The sequence below is a fragment of the Hydra vulgaris genome, chromosome 01 (assembly GCF_038396675.1).
Source record: "Hydra vulgaris chromosome 01, alternate assembly HydraT2T_AEP".
NCBI classification, from domain to species: Eukaryota; Metazoa; Cnidaria; class Hydrozoa; order Anthoathecata; family Hydridae; genus Hydra; species Hydra vulgaris.
In genome coordinates this window covers 47,327,904-47,343,829 of record NC_088920.1, presented here as the reverse complement: position 1 = coordinate 47,343,829, position 15,926 = coordinate 47,327,904, and the positions used below count along the sequence as shown (strand labels likewise).

General features: G+C 29.6%; 3 protein-coding genes across 3 annotated transcripts in view; all 3 read right to left on the bottom strand.

Annotated features, from left to right (window-relative positions):
- LOC136075390 (caspase-3-like) overlaps positions 1–11,473 on the bottom strand; it is a 65,415-nt gene extending 53,942 nt beyond the window's left edge. Inside the window, exon 1 of the mRNA XM_065788395.1 lies at positions 11,115–11,473. Within this exon, the coding sequence (XP_065644467.1) occupies positions 11,115–11,403 (289 nt within the window). The 5' untranslated portion in view covers positions 11,404–11,473. The remainder of the gene's footprint in view (positions 1–11,114) is intronic.
- A 1,190-nt stretch (positions 11,474–12,663) lies between these two features.
- Positions 12,664–13,699, bottom strand: LOC136074463 (uncharacterized). Its single transcript, XM_065786784.1, has 2 exons — positions 13,565–13,699; positions 12,664–13,362 (listed from the first exon to the last, which is right to left on the bottom strand). The coding sequence occupies exons 1-2, from the start codon at positions 13,697–13,699 to the stop codon at positions 12,664–12,666; spliced, it is 834 nt and encodes a 277-aa protein (XP_065642856.1).
- A 1,388-nt stretch (positions 13,700–15,087) lies between these two features.
- Positions 15,088–15,695, bottom strand: LOC136074462 (uncharacterized). Its single transcript, XM_065786782.1, has 2 exons — positions 15,564–15,695; positions 15,088–15,477 (listed from the first exon to the last, which is right to left on the bottom strand). Exons 1-2 carry the CDS (start codon positions 15,693–15,695, stop codon positions 15,088–15,090), a joined length of 522 nt encoding a protein of 173 aa, XP_065642854.1.
- Between the last annotated feature and the right edge of the window lie 231 nt (positions 15,696–15,926).

Below are 15,926 nucleotides of genomic sequence, written 5' to 3'. Positions count from 1 at the left end.
AAAAAGGTTATTTTCATAGCCACAAACTTTATTAAAAACATATTCTAGCATACAAACTATATTGCAGCAGAATGGAGAGATGCAATAAATAACTTAGTGAAAACCAAACAAAGTTAAGTAAATTTTTTATTTTAAGTAATAATATCAAATAATGTAGTAATTCACTAATACTTGGTTTAATCACTAGAAGTGATTAAACCAAGAAGTTCAATAATTATACAGATACTTTATTTAAATAATTTTGAAATAAATGTTTATACACACACACACACACACACACACACACACACACACACACACACACACACACACACACACACACACACACACACAAACACACACACACACATATAAACATACGCTTTTATGAGAGATCCCTCCCTACCTACAAAAAAAAAAAAAAAAAAAAAATAACTAAAATATATTATTTTAGACCATAACTAAAGCCTTTATAAAGTTTGTGGCTATGAAAATAGCTTTTTTAATTTCCTTTTTTTGACGAGCATATTTTTTGATCCAATTTTGGCGTGATAATTTTTCTTTGTTAAAAGCCTTTCAGGTTCAGGATTATCAATACTTATTAGTTCCTACTTATTATACTTAATTATTAGTTCCTACCTTAGTTCCTCTTATTATTAAGACTCTTAGTTCCTACTATTGGTTTGAAGGTACATTGGTTTCTTATTGTATTGTCATTATAGCCAATATTATGTAAAGATGGGTTATCCTTTCTTCTTCCTATGACTTGTTGTTGGCCAAAATAGTTTTCTAATGAATCTTGACAAAGCCATTGAGTTGAAATATATGGGACATCAATATTTAAAAAGTATTTAACTAAATCAACAACTGAGTGGATAGTGATATAGATTTCTTCATATGTTTGCCAAGATAAAATCTTATATAATTAGTTAATATAAATAAAACTTTATACAACTTTCAATGATACATTAATTCAAATCATTAGCTCCTTTATTTAAAAGCATTTTGCTAATATAATAACCTAAGTAAAAATAAAGATGTTGAAGTTATTTAATTTCAATGTAATTAAAAACCTTTTTTTTTTTAACGCATTAGTTAAAAACCATGGTCAATTGTCAAAACATGACATTATTTGCGTAGTCATATAAAGGCTTGAAATGGCATGCCTTCCTGGCCAAGCCTGAAATACCATTATTTTTAATAACAATTTCACATGAAAGAGCTTGGATATGTTCTGTTTGGTTTAAAGATATAGAATAACTATAAAATAATTCAAAATTTTAAGGTATAACATAAAGAAGATAACCATGAAAACTAATTAACTTATCTGGGATACCTGGATATATGATAGCAAAATTGAAATAAAGTTACAAACAGTTGTATTAAACATTGATATTTTTAGATGCAAATATATTTTATGATCATCTGGCAGAACCCATAAAAATATACAAATGGTTATAAAAATTTTTTAATTTATTTACTTTATAATTCAACTAGTGTTAGCTTTATTAGAATCTTGTTGAAATAAAACATAAATACTTAAATAAAGAATTATATTATACTCTTTGATAAATTAAAGAACACTTGTTTCCTTATTAAACCATTAATAGTAAGTTGTTACTTTATATAAAAAAAATGTAGCTAAATTTTATAAAAATTATATAAAATTATATAAAAATTATATAAGAGAAAAGTTAAAAATTAATTATTCTTGATGCAATTTATATTCTTTTAGTTAAGTTTCTTTTTTCCTCAAGAACTTATTTCTTTTTTTTATTATTTTTTTTTTGTAATTATCTTCCTGTCAGTCAAGTTATGTTTTTTTATGTGCATTTTTGAAATGTTCTCAAAACATCTAAAAAGCCAAGACCAAGTTGTTGCAATGAAATATTATATGTGTTGTCAGATATAGTAAGTGACCGGGGCCCCGACCCCAGCTAAAAATGAGACTTTTTTTAAACCCGCCCCCAGCTAAACTATAAGATTTAGCATGGGTTGATAACCAGAGCTAGAAAAAAATTTATAATACTTTATATATTAGAATTTACGCTTACATTTACTATTTATAAAATATTGGCATATATTAATATATTTTCAAACTCTAATTTACTTTCAACAAGGTTGCAAGTTACTTAAAAATAGAGAATAAGTAAAAATACTAGGAAATGGTTAACTGAAGACTTGAAAAGTTACAGGTTGCATAAAAAAGAAAAACATGAAAATGAACTGAGTTTTCATTGTTATAAATTTTTTATTGTTATTAACTTCGACACGAGGTGTTATTTAAGTACCTTTGTAATGCTTTTGATTGAAAAATATTAAAAAGCCAGTTATCGTGTGGTCAGATAAACCTTGCATTCAGTTTCATCTTGTGAAGAAGCTAGCTGACCCTAACATTTTGTTGATCCTGATCACCCTAACTGCACCCAAATCATGCTTTTTTTTGCTCCCATCTTGTTTCTTAACTTGGAATGAACGGGCCCAAAAATTGAAATAATTCTTTCATATCCAGCACTAAAAGCTGGTGCATTTAACAAACCTTCAATACCCATGTTACAGTCCAAAATTTTTAGAGATTTCCACCATTCTATTGGTGATATATTTTTTAAAAAAGATTCACTATACAAATAACTTTTATCGAATTTGCTCAAGCTTGTTGATTATTTTGTATATATTTTATTATCAGTGTAACATGCTTGCTCACATTTTCAATGCAAGGATCATTTGCTAAAAGATTTAGCATATGAACAGCACACCCATAAGTAATTATTCAGATACCATCTTCAGATGACAATACTTGTCGCATTGATCTCAAATTACCTGCAATGTCAGTCACAAAGCTTTTTACTAATTACTTTTTACTTAGCATCTAAATCCATGTGTTACAGATTATTATTATTGTTTTTTTTTTTACTTTATGCTTCATTGCTTATATTATAAAGATGATTTTATTGCTTCTCATGCCAGTTGTGTAAGAAAAATAACGGTTAAAATAACTTCATAAAAGTTTAATTGAATTTCAGTTATTATTAAACTTCAATGTCTTAAATGTTTAAAAAATCCATAGTAAATGTAACTGATTTAATGTACCCAATTTTTATTATATAAATATATATATTTTTAATTATTAGGTTTACTGTAATTATCTCTTTTATTTAAAAGGCACCTTAAAGCACTGTGAAAATTATTAACCTTTAATATAAGTTAAATGAACAGAATAGCTAATACTTAAATCAAAATGAAAATTAAAATAAAAGTACATACGCATATTAAATGCTTATGTTTTGATTCAAATAGTTAGTCTATATGATATACTTTAAATGCGGTAGTGGTAGAGCTCTCGCTTCATAAGCGAGAGGTTCCGAGTTTAATTCCCACCACGTCCCTGGTAGTACCGCGCTAAACTTGTTTCTCCCCGCCGCTAAACTTGTTTCTCCCAAAATATATATATATATATATACCTATATATATACTATATTAGACAATAATTATTTGAGTATATACATAATATATTATATTATATACAGATATATATATATATATTTTTTTTATTATATTACATATAGATATATTTTTATATATAACTAACTATTCAAATGTAAGACATAAACATTAAATAAGAGTAATTACTATGATTTTAATTTTGCAAATTAAAGTTTACTATTAAACACTATTTGTAAGTATTGGTTAAAATTTGTTTGTATTTTAAACATTTGATTACTCCTAAAATTAAAATTACTAAAATATAGTTACTAAATGTTTAAAATACTTTAAACAATTTTTAAAAAATATTTACAAATAAGGAAGTATTTGCAACTTAAGCGTTTATTAAAATCTTAAATAAAATAGTTTATTTTAGCGTAACTAAAGTAGCACATGTTTACACCCACCGCAAAATTCATGTATTCAAAGAAATGCCTTCTACAACAAGACGCTATTTTAAAACAACTCATTATCTTTGGTTAAAACTAAAGGTGAACACAAACAAAGTGATATCTAAAAATCATTGCCACAGCACCGGTTTTAACTGGGAGGTGAGGGGGAGGCTACTGAAAGAACACACTTTCTCCCACTCCCCTCCCCCCCCCCCCTCCCAACTGTCAAAAAAAAAGAGGCATCCCTAAATAAACTTTAAGTTTGCTACTAATAAGTATATAAACAACACTCCTAGCATGTTCTTCCCATCTACTCAGTCAATCTGTATATATATTAAATTCTATATACAAATATATATACTTTTTTGTTAATTCACATCCTCAAGGCCAAGAAGGCCACTACAGACGAGGAGGCTACTTATTTGTGGTATAACCCTCTATAAACTCTATAACTCCGAAACACAAACCTTGATGAACAAGGCCGCTGCACGGAGAAAAGAGTTGAGCACTCTTTTCTCCGTGCAGTAGTATATATATAGTATATACATATATTTATCTGTTGTTTAGAGTATGTATATATATATACATATATTTATCTGTTGCTGCATATATATATATATATATATATATATATATATATATATATATATATATATATATATATATATATATCTGTTGCTGCATTAAAAAAACAAATAGGCAATACCAAATAAATAACATACTGAAAATTTAATATATAAAAGAGGCTGTTCATTAATTATGTCAACAAAATAAGGAGGAGGGTCTGAACTTTTTTGACATTTGTTGACAAGGGGAGGGGGGATGGGAGGTCAAGTAAAGTTGACGTCAATAGTTTATTATTTTTTTAATTCTATTACTCCCAAAACAAAAAATTAGGCTGCATTTGTAGCGTAGTTTCTTCACATAATGTGAAATAAGATTTTGAAGATTTTGTAAAAAAATCCAATAGTTACGATTTCTTTATCATAATAAGAATTTCTGAAAACATCAAACATAACGTTCTGAAAGTTTTGAAATCCACATATCATTCTTTACGTTAACTACTAATGTTTTCCTTTACATAAATCAGAACTCCTCAGACTCGTTTATTAGCTAGTCTCTTCAATAATATCTCTTAAAACCTGGAAGATGGAAAACATAATTATCTGAAAGGTCATTCAAAGAAATCCAACTTTCAGTTTAAGCAAATTATATATCAAAGGTTTAAAATTCTTCTTAAAAAGGTATTTTATTTTTCGAAAAAACAAATACATTTTCATTAACATTACCAGTAGACATGTTAGTTTTTTCAACCGTATTTGGGACTTGTGAATAAGAAAACTTAAAACAAAATAAAGTTTTGATATAAGTAAAGAACAACAACTTTAAACCAATAACATCATTAAAATCAAAGTCCCGATTACAGTTGAGAAAAACTAACATGTTGACAATTAATGTTAATGAAAATTTGGGAAATAATAAATTTTATATAAAAGTTGTATCTGGAAAAAAAAAAAAAAACTACCCATTTAAGTTTTTATCCAGGTACAACTTTTATATAAAGTTTATTTTTTGTCGGTAACTGCCCATTCGTTTGACGGGTACATGGGCAAGCATTTTTACAATTTTCGACAGTCTTATCTAGGACTTATTTAATATCTTATTAATACATTACATGTCTAGAATGTTCAGAACCATTAAATAATTGCTAAACAGGCCTAGGTCTATATGTTTTTTTGTGTTAAATAACAAATTTATTACCAATTGATTTAGATATAAATTAAATCAAATCTAAATCAATTTTTGAATTATTATATTTTTTTTAGAATTACAATGGACAAACCAAACTTTCACAAGTCGTTGTATGAAGCATATATAAAGGCATTTCCCAACAAGCTTAATCAAGACTGTCAAAGAGAGGATACTGAAATTTGGAATAAATTAAAAAAAGAGGACGATTTGCCAAAAAAATAGATTTGTTGTTGAATAGTTATTCCGCCTTAGCACAGAAAAATAAGGCAACATTGTTGACCTTTTGGGCAGGCCATTCAATGAAGACTGGAAGTGTCCTTCCTAAAAAAGTAGCAACAAATGTAAAAATGTTACATGTTGTGAAACAACAAACACAAAACATTCAATAAGACCACATACAAATCAATTTTGAAACTGGTCCATCTAGTACTATTTGTAATGAAAAATCTGTAAAATACAAAGCAAAAGCACAAGATCAATTACAGAGTCAGATAAGCATCTACAAGAGCAATTTGATTGGCTTGTATAAACAAAAAGAATGTGGTGCTATAAGTTCAGATCAAGAAAAGAAACTAAAAGAAAAGAAATCTAAAGTTGATGAGCTTGAAAAAAAACTCAAAAGAAAAAATATGAACAAGAAAAGCAAAAGATATTTCGAAAAAAGAAAAAAGAAACTTTAGCAGAAATTTGTGCTAAAAATCCTGACATCAGCAGTAAATTAAAAATTTGACAGACAGCTGGGCAACCAACAATTGAAGAAGATCAACCGCTACTTTTAAAAACCATCATTGACATTGCATTGTATGGGTCTGCTGCTCATGGAAAAAGACACTGTGATGTGTATCGTAGTGTTAGAAATCTTGATGAATTGACAGAACAATTAAATATTAATGGTTTTCAAATAAGTAGAAGTGCTGTTTATACTTGGCTCCTGCCAAAACGAAGTTTATCATCAGAAGGTAAACACCATGTAACAACTGTACCAGTGAATTTAATTCGAGCACAAAATGATTTACACTCAAAACAAATTAATGGTCGATTTTGTACAGCTACTTTCAATCACCTAGAGGAAACGGCTTCTTTGTTGGGACCTAAAGAAGCATGCTTTATCAGTCAAGATGACAAAGCCAGAGTCCCCATAGGATTGACAGCAGCTAACAAGCAAGCTCCACTTTTAATGCACGTCGAATACCGCGTTACATTGCCTGATCACAACACAACTGTAGCATCTAGACACAAACTCATACCAATTGTTTATGCTGGCATTGAAATCCAAAAAGACAGTTTAGGTAAACCGGAAGCTGTATCATATTCAGACCCAACTTACATAGCCATCAGATCAGGCAAGCATTACTCATCATCAGCTTATAGTCATGGACTAGATTATGAAAGGCTTCTTGAACTGGAGGAGTTTGACACTGTTACAAAAGATCCAAGCAGCAAGTTGATCAAACCGATTCTTATTATGTCTGTGGATGATGGACCTGATGAAAATCCAAGGTATCAAAAATTTATTGATGTTGCTGTCCATCATTTTGTAAAGCAAAACATTGATGCAATGTTTGTAGCAACAAATGCGCCTGGTAGAAGTGGGTGTAATCGAGTAGAAAGACGAATGGCTCCACTTAGTCGAGAACTGTTTGAACTAATTTTGTCGCATGAACAATTTGGCACACCTTGACACACAAGGTAGAACAGTTGACAAAGAATTGGAAAAATTAAACTTCAAATATGCTGGGCAAACATTGTCAGAAGTATGGAAGCAAATAAGTATAGATAATTTTCCAACAGTGGCAGAGTATATTGTGCCTTAAAAATCTGAGCTTGAAGTTGAAAATTTAATAATCAAAGATCAAGTCTGGTTCCAAAACCATGTAAGAACAAAACACTATTTTCTACAAATTATCAAATGCTGTGATTTAACTTGTTGCCAACCGATTAGAAGCTCGTATTTTGAAATTATTGCTAACAGATTTATCCCCCCACCAATTCCACTCTGTCAAACTAATGAGGGTCTTAAAGCACCAGATATATCTGATATAAACTTACATAAATTTCCATCTCTTTTCTGTAGTCAGTCTATCAAAGTTGAAAATATACTACCTCGATCAGCAAAAGCTTTCATAATTCTTCCATATGATATATATTGTCCATCTATTCAGTTGTCATTGTTTGAACGGATCTGTAAAATCTGTCACATTTATATTGCTTCGCAAGCCATATTAAAGAAGCACATTCAACAACACCAAAAATGTATGTCTGGGTCCAGTCAAATACTAGATGCACCCCAACAACAAAGAATTCATCCAATGCAAGTGGCTGCCAAAAGACAGAAAGAACTCATGGCAGTTATTACTTATGGAGAGATGCTAAGTGTAGAATGGCTAGATGAAGAAAATGTTGACTTGTCTGGTGTTTTGATTCCCCAAGAAATTATTCAATCAGACCCTATGCCAATAATAACAATTGAGGAGCATTTGGCATCTCCATGGGAAGATATAGAGGCTATGATTTAAGATTTGGGTTTATTTGTAAAAATATGTTAGAAAATTAAAGAAATTTTTCTTGAAGTTGTAAACTACTAATATAACTACTACTTAAAATAAATTTTTTTTTCTTAAGGAGGGGGAGGGGGTTAATTAAATGTTGACATAATTTTATAGGGGTCTTTGAAAGTTTGACAAGTTGTTGACAAGGGGGAGGGGAGAAGGTAAACTATTTTTCAGAAGTATCTTTATGATTTTAAAAGTGCATTCACATTTACATGAAAGATATAATTCTATTTGTAAACACAACCCTGGTTTACTTTCCTGCTGAATATTCAAAATTGTTTAAAAAAAATTAGTTTGGTTTAATTTGATTTTTTTTCAATTGGTTTAAACCTATCAACCCAGTCAGAGTGACTACTCTATGGTTCAGCTAGTTGTTCTATCAAATTAATACACACTCCATTAATAACATCTTTTCTTATTTTATTTTTTTTAGATTCCACACAGTCCATATATGACCAGAGATTTCTAGTGTAAACTGTGTCTATTCCAGTAGTGTAGCAAAGGGTTCCAGAGTTATTAGGGGTCCAAGCCGACTAACTTTTTTAAAATACAAATTTCAACAATTTTTAAAATATAATATACATGTATATAAACATATTATCATTAACAGTTTGTAATATTATTATGTTCCTAAGAAATGCAAACTCTTTTTCAGAATATTTTTTTAACTTAATAATCTTGACTAGCATTTCAAATATTAAAAACTATTTATTTATATAAACTAAAAACTAAAACAAGCTATATTAATAAAAACAAAATAAAAACAATTTTATCAAGTGGGAAATAAGATGTCATAATATTTTGCAAGATAAAATAATTAAGCTATTTTAGCAAAACAAAATCTTACCATTCGCTTAAAAAAAAATCCAATGACCTCATGTCTTTTTCTCAATGGAAAAAACAGTGATTAAATTGTGGACAGTGTTGCAGATTTGCTCAAATTATTAACATTAATGAGGCATTGATAAAATGCAAAAATTGTTTAATGGGAAAATTGCAGTAATAAACTGAGGTAACAAGGTTAAGGGCTTAAACACATATATTGACTTGTTTAGGAGGAGCATGCAAAGGAGTGAAGCTACATCAACTGATGGTTTGGTTTAGGGTAGAGATACTGTTTAAAATAAATACTCCATATTACATTCACGCATTTTGAATGTTGAAAACAAATAGGGACAATTTTTAATGTTTTTTAGGTACCATTGACTGAGATATAGTTTTGTGATTGCATTTTTGAGTACTAAGTCTGGCCATATAGTGCTCTCTTGAAATTATGCATTTTCTGACAAATAAAACTATGACCAAACTTATCATTTTTTTGTTTTCTGTATGTCTCTCTTGACTTCACATCTGGGGTGAATAGAGATGCTGACTATTTTAGATTTTTTGTCTTTATTCTAGCTCTATGTTGTCTCTATTATAGGGTTACAATAGAGGCACTGAGTACTAGTGTACATAAAGTGCACTAGTAATATTACCAGTGCTTCCAAATATTATCAGACAATGTTACCAGTGCACCTAAAATGCACTTGCAACATTAATCACTAATGCACTATAAGCAAAAAATGCACTATAAGCAAAAAATAGGACAAAACCTTTATTTACTATAAAACAAAATATTGTAACTAAAGTTTTTATTATACTTGTTATTAAAAGGTTCTGAGCATCAAAGTTACAGATTTTCAGTATTATATTATCAAGTGGCACATAATGAACACAAGCATGGGATATTCTAGGAAAATAATTTGGACGGCTGTACCTCCAGTACCGGTGCCTTTCCGAAAAGAAATTTGTCGTGTGTAGGCATTTTTTTGTGAAAAAAAATACGATACTTGCTGTAGAAAAAAAAAAGTCCTTAATTTTTGAATTTAGGTGGCAACCAAATACGGTCGGCGCTGTCGAAACGGTCTAGAATTGCCCCTGATAAGTTAACAGTAAAAACTGTCATACAAATTAAATTGTAAAAATACAAATATGAACACTGCTTATATAATACATTATTTGAATTGAAACTAAAATAAAATCTAAATGCAGTATTTTCTAAGTACTCAAAAAATTGATACAGGTACTACTGTCTTTGGTATTAAATGGTTTTCCCAAACCCTAGAGCTGCATTGAATTTCAAAATAACTCTAGATTCAAGAGATGGTTGATCAGCACATCCTAATACTTCAAAATAACTGAAAAATGATTTGTCCTCAACACTAGGAAAAATAATATGAGATTCATTCTTGTTTTGTTTTTTTCAGGACGAAGAAATATTCCATGATATTATTTTGGGTACAAAACTTGATCAGTTGAGACAAAATACAATTACTGATTTTTTCCTGAGTTCTGGGCAAAATATACAACAACCCACACTGTCCCAATTCACCCAAATATTGGATATTTTTTCCTATACACTAGAAATCAATAAAATATATTAGTTAACATTAGGTGTATATTTTGTAACATCACAGTTTCATCAAATTTCTTATGCAACAATTTGGTAAAGTTTTACAATTACACCTTCAGTACTTTTGTCTGTGCCAAAAAAGATTTTTTTATTCTTACTTTTTTCATATTTTTAGGCTTCTTGTTTAACAATATTTTCATCAATAGGTAATGTCACAGTGAAATCAAAATGCTACTATCTTTATAGACCTGAGTCATATGTGCAAAAAAATGAATTTATTAATTAAATGTAAAACAAATAAGATATTGCAAATTAGAAAAATTTTTTTGAGGGAATAAGGTTACGCAAAAACTAATAATTTAACGATAACTCAGAAATGTATTTTATATAAAAAGTATTTATTTTTTAAAGCTAAATTAAATCCTAACGGAAATTGAATGACAATCTTTAAATAATAATATTAAATATCTTTAAACAAAAAATTTGAATTCTAAAACATTTTAAATTTTAAACAAATAAAATTTGAAAACCGATTATTGAATATTATAAAAAATATCATACCCGCAAGTGTTTCTACATATTGAATTATATCGATTCTTGGTATTTTTCTTAATGCTTTACATAGTTCATCAATTGTTGGATTTTCGTTTTTTTGTTTCCATTTTTTAATCACTTCATTTGCTCTTTTTACAACTCTTTTCTCATCTTCTTCTATTGCGTCAAGGTCATCTTCATCAACACCAAGATAACGACCTAATTCTTTCCAGTTACGTCCTACTTTTTCACATACTTTCTGAATAAACTCTCCATTTTGAAAAATATTATCTTCTTTTGGTATAGAATTATTCATTTAAAATGACTCGATTATAAATTTGTGTTTAAGCAAGGAGCTTAAGCAATCAATTAATAGACGGACGCTTAACGCATTATTAATAGACGGACGTATTAAAAGACGTATTAATAGACGTATTAATAGACGGACGCTTAACGCATTGTTATAGATCAAATGCGCCGCCAATTACTGAAATTCTATACGGGTTGAAAATCCTAGCGTTATTTTTAAAAATAATTTTACAAAATAAACCGACATTTTTGGTTTGGTAACTTCTTCCAGTAAATGTTTTATTACTCGTAAAATACTAACTTTTGCAAAATATAAATGCATTTTATGTAATTAAGAATGTCTCATGTATTTGAAAAAGTTTTAATTAATATGCAAGCTTTGTTTAATAATAACTTATTTGCAGTGGCGGATCTAGGAATTTTGCCGCCCGGGGCAAATAGGGAAATTAGCGCCCCCTCTTCCCCCCGCAAACAAAAAAATTAATATTTCTTTGTAGTGAATAAGTGACAAACATTACCCATTTATTATTACAATATATTTTGTAGCATACAGTCAATAGAGCACAGGTATTTCACCTAAAATTGTATTTTTCTTGATTTTATAGTTGCAAAATCCTAAAGGATATCACAGAAATCAATTTCAGAAGCAAATTTATGCTCAATAAACAAAAGTGCAAGTTTTGACAATCCTTCTTATGACATTGTAGAACGCAAATACGACTTAATTAGTTTTAACTTACTGAAAGATCGTTCACATGATGCAACTAAGACTGGTAAAGTTATAAATGTCTGTAAAGCAGTAGTTAAGGTCTTATATGATTCAAGTCCCAAAGATAAAATGTAGTTTAGAAGCCCTATTGGAGAGAAGTCTCTTCTAAGTGAGACAATAAAATCTTTAAAGTCATCTAAAAGTTCATTGCCATTAAGATCATAGGGGTACCAAGAGGCAAGATCAAAACATTTCTTTTGAAGGCTTTCCATTTCTGCCTTATTAGTTTCCCAATTTGGTATGTAAATGACAGACTCAATGGAGCACAGAAATCCAAATCGTTCATTTAAAACTCTTAACTGTGATAACCGGTTAGAAACTTCAATATCAAGTTTTGTCCAACACTTCTTTCATACATCGATCCATTTCTTGCTGAGCATTTAAACCGGCATCTGAAGCAGTTTCTCCTGACATGACACGCCTTTTGCGAATTCTACGTTCCACGGTAATATCCCACTTTTTGCTCATTTCCTCAGCTTTTGTAATGGATGAGGTGCATTATGCAATTCTCCAAATTTCAATATTATCAGTCAAAGCTCCTAATTGAATTAAGGCTTGGTTGAAAATAATTTCTCTACTTTGTAAGCACTTTTGAATTCGGTCAATTGAAGGAAGTATTTCAGACCAGAAGTACAAAAGAGCCACAAACTCAACCCTTTGAATGGCAAAAAAAAAAAATCCAGCATCACCTCGTGAGTCAAGCGTTTCTCTAGAAGAATCACGTAACATTTCCAAAGCTACCAATACCTCCTCAAGTTGAGTTGATATGGAGGTAACTGCAGCTACTTTTGAATTCCATCTTGTATCTGAATGGTTTTTTACTGTTATTTTCACATATTCCTTCAAAACCTCCCATCTATGAGTAGATGATGAGAAAAAAACAAATAATTTTTCCAATGTGCCAAAAAAAGTAACAGCTTGACTATTTACATGTGCAGCATGGACTCCAACCAAATTTAAAGAGTGGTTATTGCAAGGGATAAATATTGCTAATGAATTCAAGTCTAATATTCGTTTTTGAACTCCAGAATTAGCTACTTCCATAGTTGCTTGATTATCATAGGATTGGCCCTTGCAGTCTTGAAAATTCAATCTATCTAAATTAAGCTTTTTTGTTACTTCCGTTATAATCGCTTCAGCCGATTTACTATGAATTTGAATGAAGTCTAAAAACCTTCTTTCAATGTGACTTTGCCTCTTTTAATATCAACATATCTAATAATTTGAGACATTTGTTCAACATGTGATGAATTAGGAGTGGTACAAAAATGATGATGTAATACTTTACATTTTTTACATTAAGTATTATAGATTTACATACTTTTGAACCAAGCAGATTAATTAGTTCATTTTGAATTCCATGAAAAAAATATGATAAAGAACCAGATTTTTAGCTGACTGATTCTAAATGTTCTTTCATGAATGGGTCAAATTTGGCTAGAAACTTCATAAGAGCAAGGAAATTTCCAGAGTTTTCATCTGATTGTAGAGACTCATTATGACCTCTTAGTGCTAAATTTTGCTGGGCAAGCATTTGAATTGCTGCAGTAACAGGTTCTAAAACTTGCTTTCATTTTTGAGCAGCTCTAGTGACTTGAATCTGAAGCTGATCAACAATTAGCCCACCGTTTTTGAAGCCTTTTTCAAATTCTTAGAAAATTCTTTTTCTTGTAGAAAAAGAATTTTCTACGTGTTGTAGGTCATATGATAGATCATTTATAGATTAAACTAGAGATTCATCCAGTGGGCGTTACGTCACACCGTATTAGTAAGCATTATTTTAAGATTAACCATATTGAATTGGGGAATATAAACTAAAAAATCAGTAGCGGTTTGCTGAGTTAATTTTATAAAAAAATGCTAAAAAAAATCTAGAAATTAAGTCTTCCTAAAGATGAAGTACTTCAAAGAAAGTGGTTGAATACAATAAATCGCGCTGTAGATAGTAGTGTATTTAACAAGCGATGGTCTCCTAAATTTTCTAATGCTTATGTTTGTTCAGCACCTTTTATCACTGGTGTTTTACTTTTAATTTACATTTTAATTTAGTATTTGCAGATAAATATCGAAATGCCAGTACTTTTTATACCCTAAAATAACCAAAATGATATGTAGACAGTAATGAAAGGCAGCATTTTGTTTAAACAGAGATTTAAAAGCTCGAAAAAATAAAGTAAAACCACCTAAAAGACTTATGTTGCAAACATCTTTCCGCTTTTTCTTTTGATTAACTTTCAAAGTAATTGAAGGACATATAGTTATTGTTTATTACATTTTCTTGATTTGGTGTATAAGAAAAATAGCTTGTTTTCCCCCAATTCAATATGGTTTATTAGAGTTATTAGTTTTATTAATACATTTGTAATCGCGTATAGTCACGTGATTCCGACTGGATGGCAACCATTACACCCTACATTTAGATTTTGCTAATCCCTTAAAGATTTAAACTTCTCTTTTTTGACGGAAATCAAATCGTTTTTTGTCTCACAACTTTGTTTTGATATTTTTCGGAATTTGAATTTTTTTAAGTAGAGTTCTAGAATAATTATATGATTTAAAATCTTTGTTATATAACTATACAGGAGTCAGTGGCGGATTGAGATTTAGTGTCGCGGGGGACCAAGTCAATGAAAAGGAGGCGACCGGGGTTGGGTGTGGTATATTAAGACCCAGAAATTATTTCCCTGAAAATCGCGCTTATGAGTAAAATACTTTATTAGTGGTTTTGTTTGACTTTTATCATACATATTACGTACATATAAAACACTAAATAACCTAATTTTTTTTGAATTTCCTACGTTAATTTTAGTTAACAATTATCTTTAATAAAATAAAAAACATTTAATATTACTGAAATAGTTCAGTCATTTAAAAATATAATTAACTAGACATATTGGAATAGGTTAGTATTTAGAAAAAAGTTCACTTTTCTGATAGTCTAAACTTTTTTCTGCGAGATTTCATTAAAGCAAAACGATTTATCGAGAAGTTAAAGTCAATGCCTTCAGCAAGCTCTCGTTCAATAGAAATTAATGCTAATCCAGAAAGATGTTCGTTTGTCATTGTTGATCTAAGATAACTTTTTATAATCTTTAGTTTACTGAAACTTCTTTCAGCATTAGCAGATGTAACAGGAGGAGTCAAGTAGATTTTGTAAACTATAGACAAGTTAGGGAGACCGGGTGCCATCTGCTTTTTAATCAAGAATTGAAGGACATCTTTCATTTGTAGATCAGTTGTCAGCGATGGGGATATCGATGCATACACATCTTTGAAAGTCTCATACTCTACGACTGCTTCTTCAGTGTTTACCTTGTTACAATAAATTTGACATAAATTTTTAAATTTATATTTTCTTCAGATAATTTTGATAAGTCAAGGCAATCAAAATGTGTAACTGTGTTACTTAAGTCGTGAAATCGTTCATTTATTTGGGTTATAATTGTATCCATAACATCGAAGTAGGTTTCACATTTAAAGTGTGTAGTTGAATAATCTACTCTTTCATCTTTCCACAGCTTTCCTGTCATGCGTTTCTTTTTGGCAACTCGCCTTTCTCTAAATTCAGTTTCTACATCTAATTCAGCACATTTTTCACTAATAAATTATTTGACTGCTAAATGTAGAAATTCAAAAGCTGCATCGTTTCTCAAATCGACAAGCTTTTTTTTTGTAATATCAATCAACTGTTTTGCAAATAAAATATCTATATCTTTTCGTTGCAAGTAGTTAGATAACACAAAAAGATTATTTAACAACTT

Coding starts and splice junctions, on each gene's coding strand:
- LOC136074463 (XM_065786784.1), bottom strand. CDS start 13,699: ATGCTTGCCCAGCAAAATTTAGCACTAAGAGGTCATAATGAGTCTCTA. Junction 13,363..13,564: donor TGAAAGAACATTTAGAATCA/GTCAGCTAAAAA, acceptor TGATATTAAAAG/AGGCAAAGTCACATTGAAAG.
- LOC136074462 (XM_065786782.1), bottom strand. CDS start 15,695: ATGACAGGAAAGCTGTGGAAAGATGAAAGAGTAGATTATTCAACTACA. Junction 15,478..15,563: donor TTCACGACTTAAGTAACACA/GTTACACATTTT, acceptor TATTGTAACAAG/GTAAACACTGAAGAAGCAGT.